We start from the raw sequence: 20,834 nt of genomic DNA, 5'->3' as shown, positions 1-20,834 counted from the left end.
AGAGTAATAATTTGAATAAGAAATCATTTGTATTGCGCATAGTGTCGAATGCGTCCATCCGGGTGTAGCCTCGGGGAGTATACATGGAAAGCTGCGCGGACGGGGAAAAAGGTATACCTGGCCTTTTTTTTGGGGGGGGGGGGGGGGCGTAAACAAACTCGAGATCTAACTTTTACTGTAGTAATGCAGGACTGTAAAAAGCCAAATAGAATATCATTACAGCTTAGCTAAAATGCTAAAAAAGTTACTGCTGAAGTCAACTGTATAAGCATGAAATGAATGTCAACCTAAATAACAACCTGGCTAGTGATTTAACATCATTACCACAATAGCTGGACATGATTTTCATAATTTAATTTATTGTGACCCTGTCGTAGACCCCCCCCACCCCTGATTTTCAAAAACTCATCAGATCTACACGAATAACAAGAATGACCTATTTCGGATCAAAAACGGCAAATTTCGCCGGAAAGTGACGAATTCACATACGCACAGTAAAGTTGCTTAATCAAAGACCAGTATGTTGCAATAAAGTTGACCTAGCCGTGGAATATACCGGATTATCTAAGCATCATGTCCACGCAAAGGCAGCTTAAATGCGCCACAAAAGTTTAAGTAGTAGTCTATCATGCAATAATGATAAAATAACTTGCATAGCATCCAGCTAACGTTAGCCAACTTCGTTTGAAATAACTTCTGGAAAAGCACAGTGTAAGCTCGACTACGATCACTTCCTGGTGCTCAATCTGGTCCAAGTTCCTTAATCCTTTATTTATTCTTCAACTGAATGTCTTGTAAAGGGGGATTTTGTAAGGATAAAATCATATTTTTTCTAGGGCCGGGACTCGATTAAAAAAATTAATCTAATTAATTAGAGGCTTTGTAATTAATTAATCTAAATTAATCGCATTTTAATCGCATATAAATATTTGACCTGAGAACATTAAGAAGTAATTTTTTACATGGATTTTATGAATAATGACTGAATACATAAGCTTAAGCAACAAAATATTGTTTATTGAGCCCTATTCGGACAGGATTGGTTTTACAGGGGTAGATGGCGTAATGTAATTTTACCACAGGACGTCGGTAATATTAATGGTCAATTCGGACGGGATTAGAAATCTCTGTAAAACATTCAGAAGTGGGAGGGGTAACTCGTTGGCGCAGCGCGTCACCTCTCGTCTTCACGTGCATGTTACCTTGCTTCCAGATATCAGATGTGCAAACAACATGACACAGACAAGGAAAACGCGAAACACTGTGTTTAATTTCAGTTTGGGGAGAACGTCAGTTTCATAAACAGTTCCATGCCTCTGAGAAGTAAATTTGACTTTTTTTTTAAAGTTTGTGTCGTGTTTTATTCAGAAACTGACTTGTAACTGACTTGTTTCTCCGTCTAGAACGCAAGTAAACGCTTCTTTAAGCGCTTTTATATTTAAAAGAAACCCGCAAATTAAAAGGAAATGACGCGATTTACGTGTATATTTACAGCTGGTCTATTCGCACTGGATTTGTATTACCTGAGGTAATTTCTCCGGACCTTTTTACAGAAGGTAAAAGACGCCGTAATCTTTACTGACATTGTCCGTAATGATTACTGACATGGAGCATTCGGACTGGACTAAAATCACCGAGAAGCTCTGATAAAAACTTGCTTTACCCCACATCCCTATGTAAAACTAATCCCGTCCGAATAAGTCGTTGTGCCCGGAGTCGGGCTAATGTCCACGCTAGCTGCTGTATGTTTTGCATTGAGATGCTCGATGTGCTGCGGTGATATGTGAATTCCTTGTTGCATAGCTTACACACAACCATGCTTTTATCGACGCTTACATCCGTTCGTTTTTTATAAAAAAAATTCCCATCCACGGGGCCAACCAAAGCGATCTCATCAGCCTCTTGGTTCATGTTCACTGTGGTTTGTTGTGAAGTCATGAACGCTAGTTGGTGCTCCAGTATAATCGGTCCGCCGAAACTCATGAGAAATGTTCCGCGGTGCAAAAATAAGTGCGATTAAAATGCGTTAAAAAATTTTAACGCGTTATTTTTGTGTAATTAATTAATCTTAATTAACGCGTTAAAGTCCCGGCCCTAATTTTTTCCTCTCCAGATATTTCACTTGGTTCCACTGATCATTGTTTTTAACACATTTACTGACCTACATACACACTAGTTTGGGTGGCGCCCCAGACACACACACATGAAACACCACAAAATCAGTTTAGATTTTTTTAAAATAAATGATAACATGACTACCAGTGAAATAGTACAACTAATTGATTTTATTTTGTATTAATTTGTACTATATATTTAACTTTTTGGCAGCTAATCAAGGTGTTCAGGGTTGCTTGATAATTACAGACAGGTGTGTCGGAGCCAGAGGTGTGGACTCGAGTCATGTGTTCGAAACCGCATACTGTACAGTAGGTACTGAATAAGATGAAGTACCTACTTACTTGCCATTAAAAGAGTAGGTTCTGTATAGTATGAATCCTAGTAGTATGAATGAGATTCGGACGTACTACATCCAAAATGTTGCTATATCACGTGACATACGTCATCATCACATCATTCCAGTGCGAAAACAGCCGCATGCCTCTTCTTCTTCGTTGGATAACTCCTCTCTCAGGGGATCATGGGATAGTGAAGCGTCCATCGTATGCACACTGCAAAAATCTAACCGGAAGTAGTAGGTTATCCGGGTACTTTTCGCATACTGTTTTTCAAATACTATGTATTCGGACATACTACTCGCCTCGCCTACTGCTTTTCGCGTATAGTATAAAGTAGGCGATTTCGGATGCAGCATCAGACTCAAGTCAGACTCGAGTCATGAATTTAATGACTTCAGACTCAACTCGACAAAATATACAAAGACTTGCAACTCCGACTTGGACTTTAACATCAATGACCGGGTTTACATGCACCCTAATAATGCGATTATAATGGGATTTTGTCAATACTGCGATTATACTTAACCTCATGTAAACGCAATAATTCGATAAAAATAATGCGATTAAGCTCATAATCGCAATAAGTAAAGTCGCATTAAAAGAGGTGGCGTACGCCGTTTATAATCGCAGTATGCGTCCATGTAAACGCTTTAATCGCATTTATACCGCACTAATTAAATGCACGTGTGTTTTAGTCACGCACCTTAAGCACAAATTCGTTTTAATCTTGACATTAGGAAGTTTTACATGAACTCTGCCAACACGACTCGCTGTCAGCAGTCTGCCTTCATTCAGAAACAGCTCAAATAACACGACAGCAGTGTATAAAACCTTTAAATGACATTATAACGATAATTATAACGATAAATATATTAGTGACCACATCATAATGATAACTTCATGCTAATTCGATAAAACGAGCGCGGCATTACCTAATATTTCTTGTAATAAAAACTTTTTTTGCAATTGTTTACATGTCACTGAATATGTACATACGCTGTTCTTGTTGCATTTACACAGCGGGAAACCAGCAGATGTCCTCAACTGAATGAATGTAGTAGTTTGTGTAATAATATCATACCTTTTGGCGTAGTCAGTGTGGTAGAAAAATTTCACAGCATCAGCGCTGGATACCTGAGGTAATTTTATGTTATAAACCTCAGCAATGAATGAGCTTTCTGCTGCATTTTAAGTGCGCGTGCACTTCAAGTTCAAATAGATTTGATTGGCTGTCAATGGTTTATCGTTCATCATGTGCCAAAATCGCTATCGTTATAGTTGTTGTGTGAGCTCTGCTATTATTTTTAATATAAAACGATTTTTAAAACTATATTTTTATATCATGTGAACGCCCTTTACAGGCACTGTAATATTTATATCTTCATCACGGCACCGGATAATGAAATACATCTATAACAACGTGTTTGTCATTTAACGTAACGTTAAGTAAATTAAAACAGTGTACCATATATGTGAGTTCATCATTTGTGCTCTGCATTGAACTTTGTGTGAATAATCCGAAAATAAAAACTGCATGTAAACCGGAGTGAAGAGGTTAGCTCCAGTCATGTAAACATCTTACTGCGATTAAGACCTTACTCGCATTATTGGAAATAATCGCATTTTTGGTGTGCATGTAAACGTGGTCAATGACTATTGACTTCACTTGGACTTCCACCTTTTGACTCGAAGACTTGCTACTTCCCATGAAAACCTGGGGAAAAAATTTTCACACGGCGAGCCGCTCTCAGTGTATCTGCATCTGTGATAAAAATGTGTACCACCTGCATGCAGGGAGCATGCGCATTGCCTGCACAACTGTAGTCCCACATTGGTTTGGATGTTGGGACCCCACCAGCAGAACAGCTAAGCAGTGGTGTAGTCTACGTGATACACAGGTATACGCCGTATACTCACTAGGAATTTTCAAGGATTTCCATATACCCACTAAAAAATGAATGTGTAACAGCATGGTTGTGTGACATTTCAAACTTTTAGTCATAATTTAGATGTGAAGCACTGACCATTAGCCTGCTACACTTTCTACTTTAGCAGGTTGAAATGCATATACATATTAGTCTATATATTTGGTGTGTTTGACTTCCTGCTGAACTGAGCAATCCGATCGGCGTATGAAAATCAAATTACTATAGCGGCAGAAGTGACTGGGGAGCAGACTGGTGTGGCGCCCCAAGAACCCACAGCCGAGTGACAGCAAAGTACCGTGAGAGCAATTGCAGTTATCACATGAAGAAATCTGCTTTGAATCGCTCTCGCGGTACTTTGACAATCACCAAGAGGTCTGCTTTTAGCGCCAAATGAAGTCGAACCTGCAGTGTAGCTGCTCACGCGACAATGTAAACAAACAGTCCGTGGAGAAGTGAACGAGTGGAGCAGTGCTGCAACATAAAATCCGCAAAGTTAACAACGCACATGTGAGTAAACAACATTTAAATCATCAGTCCAGTTTAATACTTTATCTGGAGGTAAGGATCCAAATGCAATAAAATAAGCCGGTGTTTATATCCTGATGGTTTTTAGTTGCCTTCAGTTCCTCTTTCAGCATGTTTGCTTGTGCTTCACAGTGTTAAACTTACCTTCTCTGTGGTTTCATTTAGGTGATATTATTGCCGTTTCAGTATAATCCATTAAAATCTTTACATTACTTTTATAATTTTTTTAGGTTAATGAAAACACTATAAGAAACACAGAGGGAACAGACTTCAACAGAACACCGGACATCTTCTCCAATTATTTTCTATTCTAATTATTAAAAGATTACCAGATGATTTCTTCATTCCAGTCTGTCCGTTTAAGGGCTTATTGCAACCATAAACACCTACGTTTATCTTTAAATGGTTTTTGGCATTCCTATTGACACTTAACAGCACAACAGGACATTTTCTAGTGAGTTATCTTGCTCGTTTCACTCGTGTCTAATTCATTTCCACTGTTTTTCTGCCACCGCATTGTGAGCGCAGCTTGCAGTGACGTAACGGTGACGTCTACTTGAAAAAGGTCTATACTATACAGTGCTGGATGACACCTCTGGAAAAGTCTGGAAAAGTTGAGGGAGGCCGAACTAAAACTACTTTGAGTAAGGATTTGTGTTCAAAAAATGTACTGTTACTGAGTTTCAATTAGATCGCAAACAATTATTTCAACCACTGTCCTGACCCATCACACAATGACCTTAGTAAGACAGTAAAATGTGATTGTGACACAACAAAAGCATGAACACAATACCAAACAACCTTTACCTAGACATTTATGCACAAAGACAAAACACCAGAAATAATCATGGAAGGCGGACAATTTTCTTTCAATCAGTTTCTAGGAAAGTTTCGTTCTATGCCAGACAATTTTGCAAGATAAACCAAGATAAAGCAAATCATTAAACTACCATTACATTTGACCCACCGCACCCAAACCCTTTGACCAGATTATTCCCACCATTAACATTTCTGTAGTATCAAAGGTTGCATCTGTAAAACCATTACGTTTCATTTCAACTAACAGAACCTATTCATTCAAACAAACTACCAGACTCTAGTAACAAACAGCTAGTAAGTTGATAATAACTATTTGCCCATCTGCACCAGCCAAGCACTAACCTCAAATGATTGGCAATCAAAAGCATTACTGACACAATTTGATACATCAGAAGCAATCACATGAACGCTTACAATATGTACATTTCTGTAAGATAAAGAGAGTTTGTTCTACCCATCTGTTTCCAGTCTGAAGAGGCCTGGCAGTCCTTCATATCATCCATATTTTCTGTGTGAATATGAACGCAGAAGCACAGTGTGTCAGTAATGACAGCAGGCTAGAGGTTAGGGAGACGGGTGGAGTAGTAAAGGAGGGAGGAGGAAACACTGGGACGCTTTATCACACAGACCATTTATATGTTAAATATTAGTCAGCTGATCATAGTAAGCTACCATAAATAAAGCTCAGCTTTTATCCTCTACATCAGGGTTCACCACATCTTGCCCTGCAGGGCCGGAGCACTACAGAGTTTAGCTCCAACCCTAATCAAACTTACCCACCTGTGACTTTCTAGTGATCATGAAGAACTTGATTAGCTTGCTCAGGTGTGTTTGATCAGGGTTGGAGCTAAACTCTGTAGTGCTTCGGCCCTCCAGGGTAAGATTTGGGGAACCCTGCTCTACATACCCTCTACCCACAATTAATTGACATTAAATTACAACATGACACACGTCCTCTTTTTATTTCTCTTTCATAAAATGTTCAACATAGTACCTATTGTTGTAGTCAAGACCACCTATACCGAGACCAAGTCATAACCAAGACCAAGACAGGCCGAGACCCAGACAAGACCAAGACTTTAAAGGGTGGAGACCAAGTCAAGACCAAGACAGGCCGAGACCAAGTCAAGACCAAGACCATTGCAAGTCAGTGAAATAAAACACTTATGATAAAATGTGGAATATGCATATGATTAGGTACTTGTTGTCTTTGTGTGTATGTGTGAGTGCGTGCGTGCGTGTGTGTGTGTATGCCATCAGAAAAGATGATAAAATAATCAAAGGCATTGCAGATATGTGGGAATTTATCTTTGTCCAAGCAAATAAAAGTGAAAAACACTAAAGAGCGGAAATCAACTTAACCATTTATTCTGAACTGTCTTCCCATGGCTTGCCATCCACTTGCAGGTGTTTTATTATGCACAATGCAGGTGTTTTATTAATAAAATTAGAAAAACTGTCATTGGGAGAAACTTAAACAATCCTTAAAGAATGCCAACATCATATGCCAAACCTGAATAAAAAAAAATTGTGATGTGCACTAGGGGTGTGCCGGTTTCAGAATTGGTGATGACGGTTATGACGTGAGTCAAATGTGACGGTTCGTCACATAACCGTCGGTAGGGGGCGTTTTGCTTGTTTAAATGCTCGTGGATTGACGCGAAAGTGTCATTTTACCATAAAATCATGAATGTGATGCCAAGTGTGTTTTAAACAGTAATAACTTTGAACAATTTAACAGAAAGCAATGAAATATTAAAAAAAACACACTGTTGCCAGAAGACTGCGCTGTCACTCTCTGCCCAGCATAAATTAATCCTCTATCTATCATCTATTTTAATAATCTTCAGAGAAACAGATTTGTGCATTGGGCTTTTATGTCTGTAATTGTGTCTATCTGTCATTACACGGACCAGAACAGCACGAAAACAATGTGGATAAAAGCGTATAGAAGAGGTTTTGCTCATAAATGCAGGTAAAAGAAAGTAATGTGAACTTGAGATTGTTATTAAACGCAGCCGGTGTAAAAGCACAATGGCCACGCGCAGCAAACGCTCTCCGCAGACGCGCTGCACAGTGCTCACCCGGCGTTTGAATAAACTAGACACTGATTAGCTACTTGCTCTACGTTTCTTTAAAATTAAAGCAACACTAAAGAACTCTGGCTCTTTGCTCCCCCTACAGGTTAGAAGCGTAATTGTTCATTACCACTGTCATAAATACTGAGGCATAGCTGGCTCTGATTGGATTGTAGGACTGCCGTAGAGCAGGTTTTTGTAGTTTTCACTCGGACTACAGGACCACTACCCGACGTTTGGAAACTTCTTTAGTGCGGTTTTGGCCGATAGAGGGCTGCAAAGCGAATGTGAAAGTGCCATTCACCCTGTTTAGAGTGGATGAACGACTGAAACTGTTTTGGAAGCGTTATTTTAAGGTAAAAAAAACTCTTTGGTGTTGCTTTAACAGCAAGACAACTAGCAGTGAATGTGCGTTCAAGAGAGTTAGTAGATTAGCATGGGAGGATTTGAACTTGAAAAGCGGAGTGTACTGACGCCTTTCCGCGGTTAAAACAACATTCCTTCTCATGGTCATTCATGTTTATTTGATGCTATACATTAACTAGAAGGAAGAGATGATTTGAAAGGTGAGACTTTGTTTAATATGTTAAATCTCAAAAGTAACCGAAAAGTAACCTGGTTTGTCCTGTATGTCAGCGCGTTGTCATTGTCTGCTCCGCTCTGTATTTTTCACTGCTTGAGAACGTGAGGGGGCGTATAACACAGACTGTTAACAGTTGTTTTTAATTAGTATTTAAAAATTCTTTATGATACAAAATGTTTAAAAAAAATATTTTAATAACACGGTTTTGGCGGTTATAGAGTTCTAATGACGGTGTTCAACTATAACCGTCGGTCTCACGGTTATATAAAGACCGTCACACCCCTAATGTGCACTGCAAAAAATGATTTTCACGAAGAAAAAAAATCTTAGTATTTTTGTCTTGTTTTCAGTAAAAATATCTAAAAAATCTTAATTAAAGATGTTTTTTCTTGATCAGCAAAACTACCCAAGAAAATATGTCTATTTTTTACAGCAAAACTATTAAATTTAAGTGTTTTTGTGAATAAAACGAGCAAAAAAATCTGCCAATGGGGTAAGCAAAAAATCTTGAACCTTTTTCTTAAACACTAAATTCAAATTGGCTTACCCCACTGGCAGATTTTTTGCTTGTTTTATGCAAAAAGTCACTTAAATTTGATATTTTTGCTCTAAACTAGACTTTTATTTTCTTGGGTCGTTTTGTTCATCAAGAAAAAGCATCTTAATTTAAGAATTTTTAGATATTGTTACTGAAAACAAGACAAAAATACTTACATTTTTTTCTTGAAAATCATTTTTTGCAGTGTGCCATCAGTTGTGGTCTTGACTGGTCTTGAAATAAAATTTGGAGTCCTCTTTGTCTGAGACCGGGTAAAAATCCGGTCGATTCCAAGACAAGACCTTTAAAAAGTGGTATTGAGACCGGTCTCGAGAACTACAACACTAATATTACCTCAGGTCAAATATAGCATATTTCACAATGCATGTTTTTTCAAAGCGGCCTATCAGCAGAACTTTAATGAATGGAGCAGTTCAATAAAGAGTTTATGGTGTTTTCCAGGGAAAAACAGAAGAGCAGATACATGGATGTATATCACATTTGTTTTTGTCATGTATAACATTAGCCTTTACCATTACGATTCTGCTTATCGAGCCGGTACTTTCCTGGTATTCTTACCGACGCTTTCTTATATTTTAATTAAAAAAAGAAACAAAATAGGAATTAGCATTGCATTGTTTAAGTTAACAATGCTTTATGCAAAATAAATAAAACAAACAATAATATACAATAGAAGAAATAGCAATATTTTGCACTTATTCTTGGGATTTAAAAAAAGTAGAATTAAATGGATTAAAATTTATAATTTCTTTTAACCAATGTGAAATTAGCATAGCTAACATAAGGCTATACAAACCAGTTAGTTTGAATATACTGTTGTTTTAAATTGAGTGAATGACATATTCAGCATGAGTTTGCAGAGTAATCTTTGTTAGCACTTATCATACTGTACCTCATGTAGGTGGGGCATAGAGAGATGACAGAACGAGCTAGCGTTTAGTTTCAATCTGTCATCATCACTGATTAAAAGCAGTGTCATTCTTGTGTGTTTGCGCCTATTCACGCAAATCGCTGTAGCAGCACAGACCCGAGCTGCACAAGACACAAAGTGTTGGTTTGGGAATAACAAACATGCAGAAGACAAATTTCTTAATGTTATTGCAAATTAGAAACAGTTGAATGAGATAAAATGTGCAAGGAATGTTGTTAATGTTCCCTAAAAGGAGATGAATTAGGGATGTCACGATCTCATTTTTGTTGCTCACGATCACATTTTTAGTGCTCCTGATCAGATTCATTTAATTTTGAGGATCAGCCGATACGGAGTCCCAATCTGATACTTAAAAAATTATCCTAACAGTAGGACATTTTAAGTATATTAAGGTTATTAAAATCAACTCAGTGTATGCTTGACAACTGAAAGCTCTGCAATGCATTAGGAACAAAATTGCAGCATGAATCAAATGTTGTTCTCCTCAGTTTGATGCATTTTTTGATAAACAATCAAAATGTATATATAGTCCCTTTTTATTCTATCATGTAGTCTATATTATTAATTAACCCTGAGGGTCTGAGGGTTTGATGACACTGGTAGAGTTTTTAACATGCTCTTCAGGGTTTCCAGCTGAAAATTTGTTAGTTAAGGTGGTAGGGTTGGGCGGGTGTGCAGCACAGAGGGCGTGGCAATCAAAGGGGCGTCATGATGAAAAATAAAATATTTTTATTTAAAACACTCAAATAAAACTAAATTTTGAAGAAACTATGACAGAAAATGAACACATACTAGATTATTAATGAATTAAATGTTTTTACCTCTAACGTGAATAGCTGCATGATGAAGTGAAACTAAAGGGTTAATAAACAAACTAAAGCAGATGTTGTAGAACGTCTGCCGAACGATGATAGATAAAGCAAAAATTGTAAAAACTGATTATTTCCCACTATTAATTACATTATCTTAAAGGAGTGTATCTGTAGCATGTAAATAATGCACATAAATAAAGTGAACAAGAGCGCTCAACAATTATATCTAATCAACAGGCACGTGAAACTTAGCTAGCAGGTTGCTCAAACAACAAAACAAACAACAAAATCACCAGCTAACATACTTTAAATTTGCAAGAACTATAGACTAATACAATACCAGGCTTAAATAAACCCAAAACATAAGTCCACTTACAGTTCTCACGGACATGCGTTTTATCAACTGGCTATCCTCCAGACATGACAAACCACGTCTCTCATTTGGGCCGCTCGTGATGTGAAGCGCGTCTACGCTATTCTCCGAGATGTTTTATCAACTGGCTAATTATCCTCCAGACAGTGATGGTCCGGACCACTCTTTCTCATTTCGGCCGTGTGGCGCGCGTCCCTGCTCGGGGTGTGAGCGCATACGCGCTATTCTCAGAGATGCACTTGACAGCGAATTTTTTTTTTTGGACGACCTAGTTAAGGCGGTAGGGTTTCCAAGCTTGGGTGGGCCGCCTGAACTGAAATGTGCTGCGGGAAACACTGCTCTTACAATTGGTCTTTTTTTCACTTGCTTAGGTCATATAAGCCATTAATATGTTTTAACACTGTATTCAGCACAAACTGTGTTACAGTTATGTTACTAACATGTATGCACATGTTTGTATTTTTAAGGGAATTATGTTTATGCATGGTTAGTAAAAAACAAAATATAAAAGTTGCTGGTATAAGGCCAAGGAACTAGAGGTCCACCGATATGGGTTTTGATGGCCGATGCCGATATTAAGAGAGCAATGTGTCCGATATTTAAAATATATTATACTAACTGAGAAACAAAAATAATTAGTGAAACTAAATAAACATTGATTTTGATAATATTCATATTAAAAAAAACTTCTGACGTTAAAATTGTAATAAGGTTAAATAACTACTGCTTACGGATTAAGATAATGTATAATTAAAGTAAAAGTAACTAAACCCTAAACCAACTTTTTTTAGTTAATAATCTGTAAGAATGGGGCTTTATAATTGCTGTTCATTTATTTAAGTAACTTTTTTGACATTTGGGTATAAAGTGTTTTAATGCTACAATATATGGTGTAAAAACATCTGAGTGCTGCCCTCTTCAAGTTGAATGGTGGCTACTGCAGTTGAATTGTCCTGTTGGATGTTGCGGTACCATGTAAGCAGTACGATCCTACATAAGCAGGTTCAAGCTCACCACGCCCTTGTTACGATCTCACCACACACTTGGTACGAGCTCAGTTTGTCCCCTCTATCTCCGTTGGGGTCTGCCCACTTTTCTAGCATTTTTCAAATATTGCTAGTGGGTGGAGTCAGGCTCTGACCAGGGGTTTAGTAACTCTAATGACAAAAACAGTATTTAATTCCTTAATATTAACAAATAAATTGCATTAAGTTTAGGGATGCACCGAAGGAAAATTCTTGGCCGAAAACCGAATAAACAAAATAAATTATGCCAATTATTAGTACCATTGCATTTATGGCTATGACGGGTGTGACGAATCACAAAACTCACAGTTCGGATCACATTACAGTTTTTGAGGCAAAAATATTTTTTGAATCAGCAAAAAAGTGGTGGGAAAAATCAACCATTTATAAAGAAGAACAAAGTTGCACATTAAAGGGATAGTTTACTTTAAAACGAAAATTCTGTCATCATTTACTCATCCTCATGTTGTTCTAAACCTGTATGAATGTATTTTTTCTGATGAACACAAAAGAAGATATTTTGAAAAATGATGGTAAACACACAGCAGATAGTGACCATTGACTTCCATAGTAGGAAAAATATTTTGGAAGTATTGTGATAAATGATGAAGAAAATATTTTGATAAATGATGGTAAGCACACAGTTGATGGTACCCATTAAATTCCATCATATTATTTTATTCCTACTATGGAAGTCAATGGTCACTATCTGCTGTGTGTTTACTATCATTTCTCAAAATATCTTCTTTTGTGTTCATCTGAAAAAAGACATTTATACAGGTTTAGAACAACATGAGGATGAGTACATGACAGAATTTTTATTTTAAAGTGAACTATCCCTTTAAGTAAGGTCTATATTAAATAGTTTGTATGTGCCCTGTCAATAAAGATTTTATGTTCGCTTGCTTTTTGAAACGCATCTCTCTGTGTATGCACTACAAAGTGCACTTAAACGTGTACACACACAGAGATAAAGTTAGAAGTGACCAAACACATCAACGTTTTTCCTATTTAAGACGAGTAGTTATACGAGCAAGTTTGGTGGTACAAAATAAAACGCTTTTCTAAGCGGATTTAAAAGAGGAACTATATTGTATGGCGGAACAGCACTTTTGGGAGTACTTCGACTCGCCTGAAAAATCCGCTCCCCTTCTCCCTCTCATAATGGGAGAGGGAGAGTGTTACTGCACCGAGTCAAAGTACTCCCAAAAGTGCTGCTCTGATTGGTACCATTGAATGAATGGGGCTAAGCTAAATGCTATCGAAGTGTCGCAGCCCGCCCCAGCGCTTACGTGCACGCACTAAGATGATAGAGGGATGTATCAACTCTTCTTAGTTAAGGTAGTAACATATTTCAATATTGAAAATGAGTAGACTATTCCTTTAAAGTCGCCATGAAACGGAAGTAGCGATTGCCTTATTTTCCCCGTGGTGACGTATATCCGAATGAAACGGCTTTTGAGATGAAATAAGGCAGGGCTGGATTTGAATTTGTCCATCGAGATCTGATTGGATCGTTTGAAGTTGGGTCGTGTTGCTAATTTCTAATCGCTGCGATCTTCTCCCGGACCCCGCCCACCTGCCATACTTTTGACCGGAAGTGAAGAGAGATCGTTTTGAGGAGGGGAGGAGATTTGCATTTTTGATTAAAGATTATGAGCACACACGAATTTTTAAAAAATAATGAAGCTCACAGATAAGTCATTTGTTAATAATACCACAATATTAAAAAAATATATATAGTTTTTCATTTCAATTTCATTGCGACTTTAAGTTCTCAATTTTATTAGTAAAAAACATTTCTCGCAGGTGTCAATAGATACATCAACAACTGGGGAATTTAAAGGGTTGATAAAGGAGTTTATCGTACTAAATAAAATATTTGATCTGTTTGAGTGTTTACTGATCAAATCAGAGAGGTGCTTTGCTCTGGCTATTCTTGCTGCTGCCTGAAAAGAAGCTAATGCAGATTGAAAAAATGTAAAAAGAAACACTGAGATGATCCTTTTTCCATTTCCTATTTTCTTTTAGCTTTACAACAGGCCTGCCTAAGAAAGCGCGTTATCCTCATTTAACCAGTAATGAGATTTTAATTTAGAGCGAGTGTATCTTAAAAAGGTGCTACAGAGTCAAGTATTGAAGAGCAAGACGAGTGAAAAAGGTTTATTAATTCATCCAGACCAGAGGAGAACGATGCCGCTGTTGCAATAATAGATGCAACATTTCGACTCAAAACTTTTAGAAAACTGAGTTGCAGTAAGAGAATGTATCTGGCGAGAGTAAGGGTCTGGACACACCAAAACTTTTAAACGCGGCTGAAAACGCCTCGAGGACACCGAATGCCAGCTGTTTTTCGGCTGAGTGCCAGCTTTCTTCAGCTGAGCGCTTTGGTAGCTGTGATACTTCAGCTGCGAGCCGGTTGGTTGCTGTGGTAATGTCCCGCCCCTCCTCCACTGTGATTGGGCGGCCGTGTGAGAACTGACATTGACGAGCGGAGCTTTTCTCCCAAAGTTGAATCTCTTTCAACTCTTGACGCTCAGCGCCGAGCGCGGAAAAAACGCAGAGCGCCGGTTTTCAGCGCGAAAAAAACCCGCTAGCTGCTGGCTTATTTGAAAAACGCCGAGCTTCCATTGGAAACAATTGAAAACATGCGCCGGCCGCGGGCGTAAAAGTTTTGTTGTACACAACCCCTAATGGTCCTAAACTCTGACAGTTTGCAGGGGACTGAAAAGGGTGATATCAAATGTAATGGGCTTATGATCAGAGAAAATCACAATATCATCAACGTTAAAACAATATGATAAAATTAAATCAAGTGGATGTCCCAGTGTATGAGTAGCTTTATCTATATATTGCATAAGGCCAAAGGAATCTATTACACCACAGAATTTGCTAACCATAGGTCTATCCGGACAGCAAACATGAATATTAAAGTCACCAAGTATAAGTAGACAATCATAGAGTGACACAAAATGAGAGAGAAAGTCAGAGAATTCAGTTATAAAGTCTTTGTCAGGCTTATGGGCCTATAGATCAGTACACACACCAATAGTGACATAACATACTACTGTACATTTACACATTGCAGTTCAAGGGTGGAAATCTCCCTGCAAACAGTGTCTTTAAATTTAAAATTGTTCCTAAAAACAAGAGCCACACCGCCTCCTCTTCCAACGCCTCTGGGGTGCGCTAATAAATGAACAATTCGTTCACTAAAAACAGAGGACTGTCCAACTCCAGCCCTTATCCATGTCTCAGTTAAAAACAAAATCCAGATTGTGACGAGAAAAAGTCATTCTAAATGAAAGTCTTCTTAGCTTTTGCACTGGAAAAAACACAGCTTGGGGCAGCAAGAGTATTCCAAAAAGCGGATGTTTTTACCCCACCACTACGGACACGAAACCTGGGTTGATCAGAGCTGATGGGCATTTGTGGTCAATATAGGGTAATGTGCATGTGACAAGAGTACCTCAAATCTCAGGAATGTCGAGCCAGGTAAAGATCTTTCCAACCTAGAATGTCTTTAATTGTGCAGGAGAAACTGCTCCTCTCCTGATCTTCACCTGGACGCCTCTACGTTTGCCTTTGCACCTCCGACGCTTCCTCCGGTTAGAGATACAGCAGGGTAGCCAAATTATGCACTTAGCGATGAAGTAAACAAACGGAGGGTAGCATCCATCATAAAGAACATGGGTCACCATCGCGTTTCTGAGATCCAACAAAGTATTCGGATCATAGGACCTTGTAGCAAAAACGGAACAGTATCGACATAGCGTAAATGACAACACAAACAAACATAGCTGACAGAGCTGACGGCAAGCCAACCAACGCACTGGGGCTCCATCTGTTTTCCGCAACAAAGTATAGGTAATAGGAAGATCTGGCTGCAGATTCCTCAAAGTAAAATAAACATACATGGTGCTGTATCAAAGACACATCACCATGGAGTACATTTCTAAATATAGGAAATCCCATCTGAACCATTTACAAACTTTCCTTAAATAAATTTCCAGTGAGAACAAAGCATATAGGAATTTGGTACTGATTGCTTGCTGTAAACTCAGGGCTGTCCTTAATTTGCATACAGTGGGTGATTGGTTCATGTCTAAGATGGGAGGTGTCTACTAACATTGAGTGAAGTTTGCGTAATGTATTCTTACACTTTAACATTGAATTCTGTTGTCATATGAATTAAACTATTCGACCACTTGAATTGAGACATTCTATTTGATACCAAACAAGATCAGATTCAGGTTCTTTGTTCATGTAGAATATAGCATTTCATAACAGTTTATATAACCCCATTCACACAGACCTTTGGTCCCAGAAAATACATGTAAAATTGCCAGACAAGCTGCTGTGTGAACGCAAACACGTTCGTAAATCTTCTGCGATCGTTGCCGGAAAGAGGGCCTAGTAAGAAACACGGAAAACCCTCTGCGTGAACAAGAAGCCAAAACAATGCCACAATGGGCGTGTCGTAGTGAGGACATGCGCGTAATCACAACAAAAGTTATGGTTCAGCTCTTTAAAACGAGAGATTTCCATGGAGATCAACATTCACAACGAGAAATGTCAGCAAACTGGACTTAAGCAGATATTAGGTAAGTTAGCTCGTCACTTTCTGCGCCGAAGCGGAGATCATTCAGCAACATAAAAGAATATCGCGTCACATGCTCATTTGAGCTTATAATAAACAAAAATGTCCGCGTGTCATCAATCAGATATATCGTTCAGCTCCTCAAAACAGGGGTGTAAATGCATATTAACAATCACGATGAGAAATGTCTGAAAACTGTATTAAAGCAGAGATCAGGGAGCTGTTCAAACATCCACTTTGAAGCTGAGATCATTCACTAGCATAGAACTGCGCATCACACGCTCCTTTATAGTCTTATAATAAACAAAGATGCGCGAGAGTGGTTTCTGGAGAGAGAAATAATAAATATGCAAACTTTATATGCCGCGTAAAAGATGCAGGACTTTAAAGAGGTCACGTGTCTTTCTAGGACCTTGCAGATGCCGGCAAAACATTGGCAGTGTGAATGAACAAAAAAAAAATCAAACGATCCCAGAAAAATCCAGGATGCATTTTCTGTGTATTTCCCGGAATGTCTGTGTAAAAAGAAATAATATTTTGGCAGGGCAGTCTATTTCAATTTCAAACAACTTACCTGTGATCATTAAATTACTTTGAAAACAAAGTTTACACTAGCTAACATATATCAGCAGGTTTTTCTTAAACCTACTGATATATGTTATCATGGATTGTTATCATGGATAACCTGCTGATATATGCCCATGGATTGGTTGTGCCAACCAATCCATGGGCATCTGAACGCAAATTACGCAAGATTTGACCACTCTGTATGCTTTAAAATTGCTCTCGCAGTACTTTGATGTGATGCGCCAATCAGTCTGCAATGCGATTGTAATGGGGGAAACTGGCCCAAAAGTACTAAACATATTCAGTAATAAGATTTAATAAGTTATTTATAATGAAGTTCACGTCCTCTCAAAGGGCCTAGATGGCCCTGGCAGGTTGCTTTTGCTAGAAACAATAAATATTTTCATTACTTTAAAAAAACAACATGTAATACTATTTGTAACCTATGGAGGCTACCATTATGTTCCATGTGTAGTGCTTTCTGGGTCGATGAAGTGTAAGGTTGCCGGGGAACAACAATAGTAAATACTAAGGTATCTACGATAGTTTTTTATATGAGAATGTTTAAGACTATTTATACTGAAATATGTTTTATCACAAGACAATAGTTTTTGGACAACATGTGTATAAACGGCTGCTGACATACACATGCAGAAAGGGCTGAAATGCAGGTATCAAGACCACGTGCATTTATATCTCTTGTCTTTGTTTAACCTTACAGTCACGTTAATAGAGTGGGTTTTGGGTGCAACCTTTTGATGTCGTGTAAAGTAAACAAAATGGCAGCCTCCAGTGGAATTTTTTTCAGAGTTTATCAATATACTATAACATCTTTACACATTCATATAGCCAATGGCAGTGTAAATCTGGCGGGGTGCATGATCTCTGAAAGCCAATGTTGACATTTGAAATCACCTAAATAAACATGACCCTACCCCAATAGAATCTGTACCTTATAGACCCGTCCCACATATATGCAATGCAGGCAATGATGTCAGTTAGTAGATCCCCTTTACTGCTGATTGGCTACAAGTGTGTTTTGGTAGCCTGACTCTCTTGTCCAAAATGTTTTTGTTTTTTTTTTAAATCATGCACCCCACCTTTATGCCATACATGTGTTTATAGTCGGGGTACCCTTTAATGACACTGAAAAAAACCAATAAATGTAATCAAATAAATTAAATCGTTGACGTCATGCATCATATAACAGTGATCAGCATGCTGTGCCAAAAAGATACATGAGAAATAAAGGCAAATACAACAACAAAAATGAATAGAACACAAAATGGTAAAATGGGTTGGAAAACTATGGCTAAATAATGCTCCAGAAAATCAAAATAAGACATAACGATACTGATGGTCGATTTTAAATTTACCTGTGGCTGGTCTCAGTGAAGGAATGTTGCTGACCTTAGCTTCCATCTTCTCAAACCCAGTTTTGTCCACAGGAGTATGGTTTAGAGACACTGGAGAAATGCCTTGGGGAACAGATTCCAGGCCTGCCTTTCCTCTCACAGGAAAGGAATCGTCTGACTGTTGAGAGAGAAGATGGCAAGAACGTTGATCTTGTGTGTCTTGAGTTGCAGGTATTTGATACGGCAGTTCCAGACTAGGCGATTGCTCATCATCAACCGGCATTTCTGATGGTTTAGGAATTGTCGAACTATCGTGTAATTCTAGAAATTCATCAGGGACACCTTGCGGTGGCCTCTCGACAAACTCAAACTCTTCAGACGAGACTTCTTGCTCCGACACCTCGTCAATGGCTTCAATCTCTTCCCTGACAGCAGTGATTCCTTGCTCTACATGGAAACATGATGTTTGTTTCGCCACTGCATCGAGCACTGGAGAGAATGAATCTGCAGTTGGACTATCAGAATCTGAGTGTTCTTGATTCTTTTCATTAAGAAAATTTAGACATTCAAATTTGTCACTCATCTGTACATATGTTTGACTTGACATCTCAGCTTCTTCGTCCTTCAGTACTTGTTCACTCTTCAGAGGCAGGCCTGTCTCCTTGACAAGATCAAAAGCAACAAAACTTTGCTCAGAAATCTTCTCTGCATCCAGCTTTGCCTTTTCTACAGCCCTGGCCTCTGTCTCCTCAGCCATCTCCTTCAGCAGTAAGATTTTGGAGTCAAATCCAAATAGATTGCTGGCAGACACTGACAATGGGACATTTTGGGAATCTTCACTTTTATGAGCGGGGCTAATATCAGGGCTGCCTTCAGATGACCCAGAGTCCGCTTTGTCAGGGTTAAGTGGAGAAGACTTTAAAATATCTGGGAGAGTTGTTGGTCGATCATCTCCCTCTTTGTTCATACTTGAAACAGAAAACTGTTCGATTTCCTGTGGCTGTGTGAAATATTCATTTTCATCTCCATCATAGGCATCCTGTACCAGATCTGGAGATGGGCTATCTGACACCTCCACAGATCTTCTGGTAGCAGTAAGGCCCTCTTTAGCATCATTATCAGATGAAAAAATACAGTCTTTCGGTTCAACCAGTAAGTCATCATCTGACTGGTTTAGGACATCAGAGTCGAATCCTCCTGAGATTTTACTGAATGAATCCATAGTAGGTATACTGTTGTCCTGTGAAACTACAGCTGGAGAATCCCAGAGGTCTGTGGGTTGAAGTGTGTGCAGCATTAGAGCAAGAAAATAAATTGAACAAATCTGACATGGAAATGCACAATTGATCACAATCTTAGAAATAAACTTTCCTCATTGCTATATTTTGGGTTCTGACACTAAAGAGTAATGTGCACACAGGGCTGGATTATCCATAGACTGGATTCGGCGAGTGCCCTGGGGCACAAGGCAATAGGGGGGCACCAAAGGCTCCAGACTGTGACAAAAATTTTTTTTTTTTTACAAGTACTCGCGCACATGTGATCACCTGTGACAAAAATACGGAATGCGCATTCAAGTTGCATGACACTCAATTGCATGACACGTTAATCATTTAACGTATACAGGAGCCAATAGTGATCGAAATAAGATCATCATTATTATTTATAAACTTACTTTAGTTTTGTTATGTTTTCATAAGATATCTGAATAGCGAGGTGACTCCTGGACTTTTGTATGCGGCTGAAAGGACAGAAGCGTACATCTGGACATGTTTTTGTGCATGCGTGAAAACAAAATGCTGCCAGACGTTGGAATTAAAAGATGATGGGACATCATCTATATCAATTTCTGTTTCTACTGAAGTCATGTTGCTGACCTTCAGTTCAAGCTGCAGGTGATTCAAGCGATGTCTGTGTGACTGCGGTGAAGCACAGGTGACGCTGGCACAGTGTAGATCACGTGTTGACTGGTCAACAAATAAAATTAAAAGAATGTCATCGTATAAATATCCCCATCATGCAACATCGTGGTGTTTTTTTTTGTATCCCGTTTGTATCGTACTGTGAAGTATCACTACATCCCTAGTAATGACATGTGCAGCAACTGCATAGAGTTAGTCTATTTAGTAAGTCTATTTAGTATTTTTTAGTAATGCAGTTACTTTGTATTGCAGGCTGATTCAAGGTGTGCCTAACATTTTCTGCGGGCACTCCTAAAATTTT

At 38.5% G+C, this 20,834-nt stretch overlaps 1 protein-coding gene across 4 annotated transcripts in view; it reads right to left on the bottom strand.

Moving 5' to 3' along the window:
- Positions 1-20,834, bottom strand: part of rtn4b (reticulon 4b) — a 102,533-nt gene that overhangs the window by 31,684 nt on the left and 50,015 nt on the right. The window contains exon 3 of one of the 4 annotated variants that reach the window (XM_065250703.2): positions 18,633-19,883. The exons of 2 other annotated variants lie outside the window; for them this stretch is intronic. In XM_065250703.2, the coding sequence (XP_065106775.1) occupies positions 18,633-19,883 (1,251 nt within the window). Of the gene's footprint in view, positions 1-6,182; positions 6,311-18,632; positions 19,884-20,834 lie in introns of those variants that run through there. One more of the 4 variants, XM_065250729.1, reaches the window with a different exon arrangement.

The sequence above is a fragment of the Paramisgurnus dabryanus genome, chromosome 20 (genome assembly GCF_030506205.2).
Source record: "Paramisgurnus dabryanus chromosome 20, PD_genome_1.1, whole genome shotgun sequence".
Classification (NCBI taxonomy): domain Eukaryota; kingdom Metazoa; phylum Chordata; class Actinopteri; order Cypriniformes; family Cobitidae; genus Paramisgurnus; species Paramisgurnus dabryanus.
Note: the sequence above shows the minus strand (reverse complement) of the source record. Positions and strands in the feature narration are given on the sequence as shown.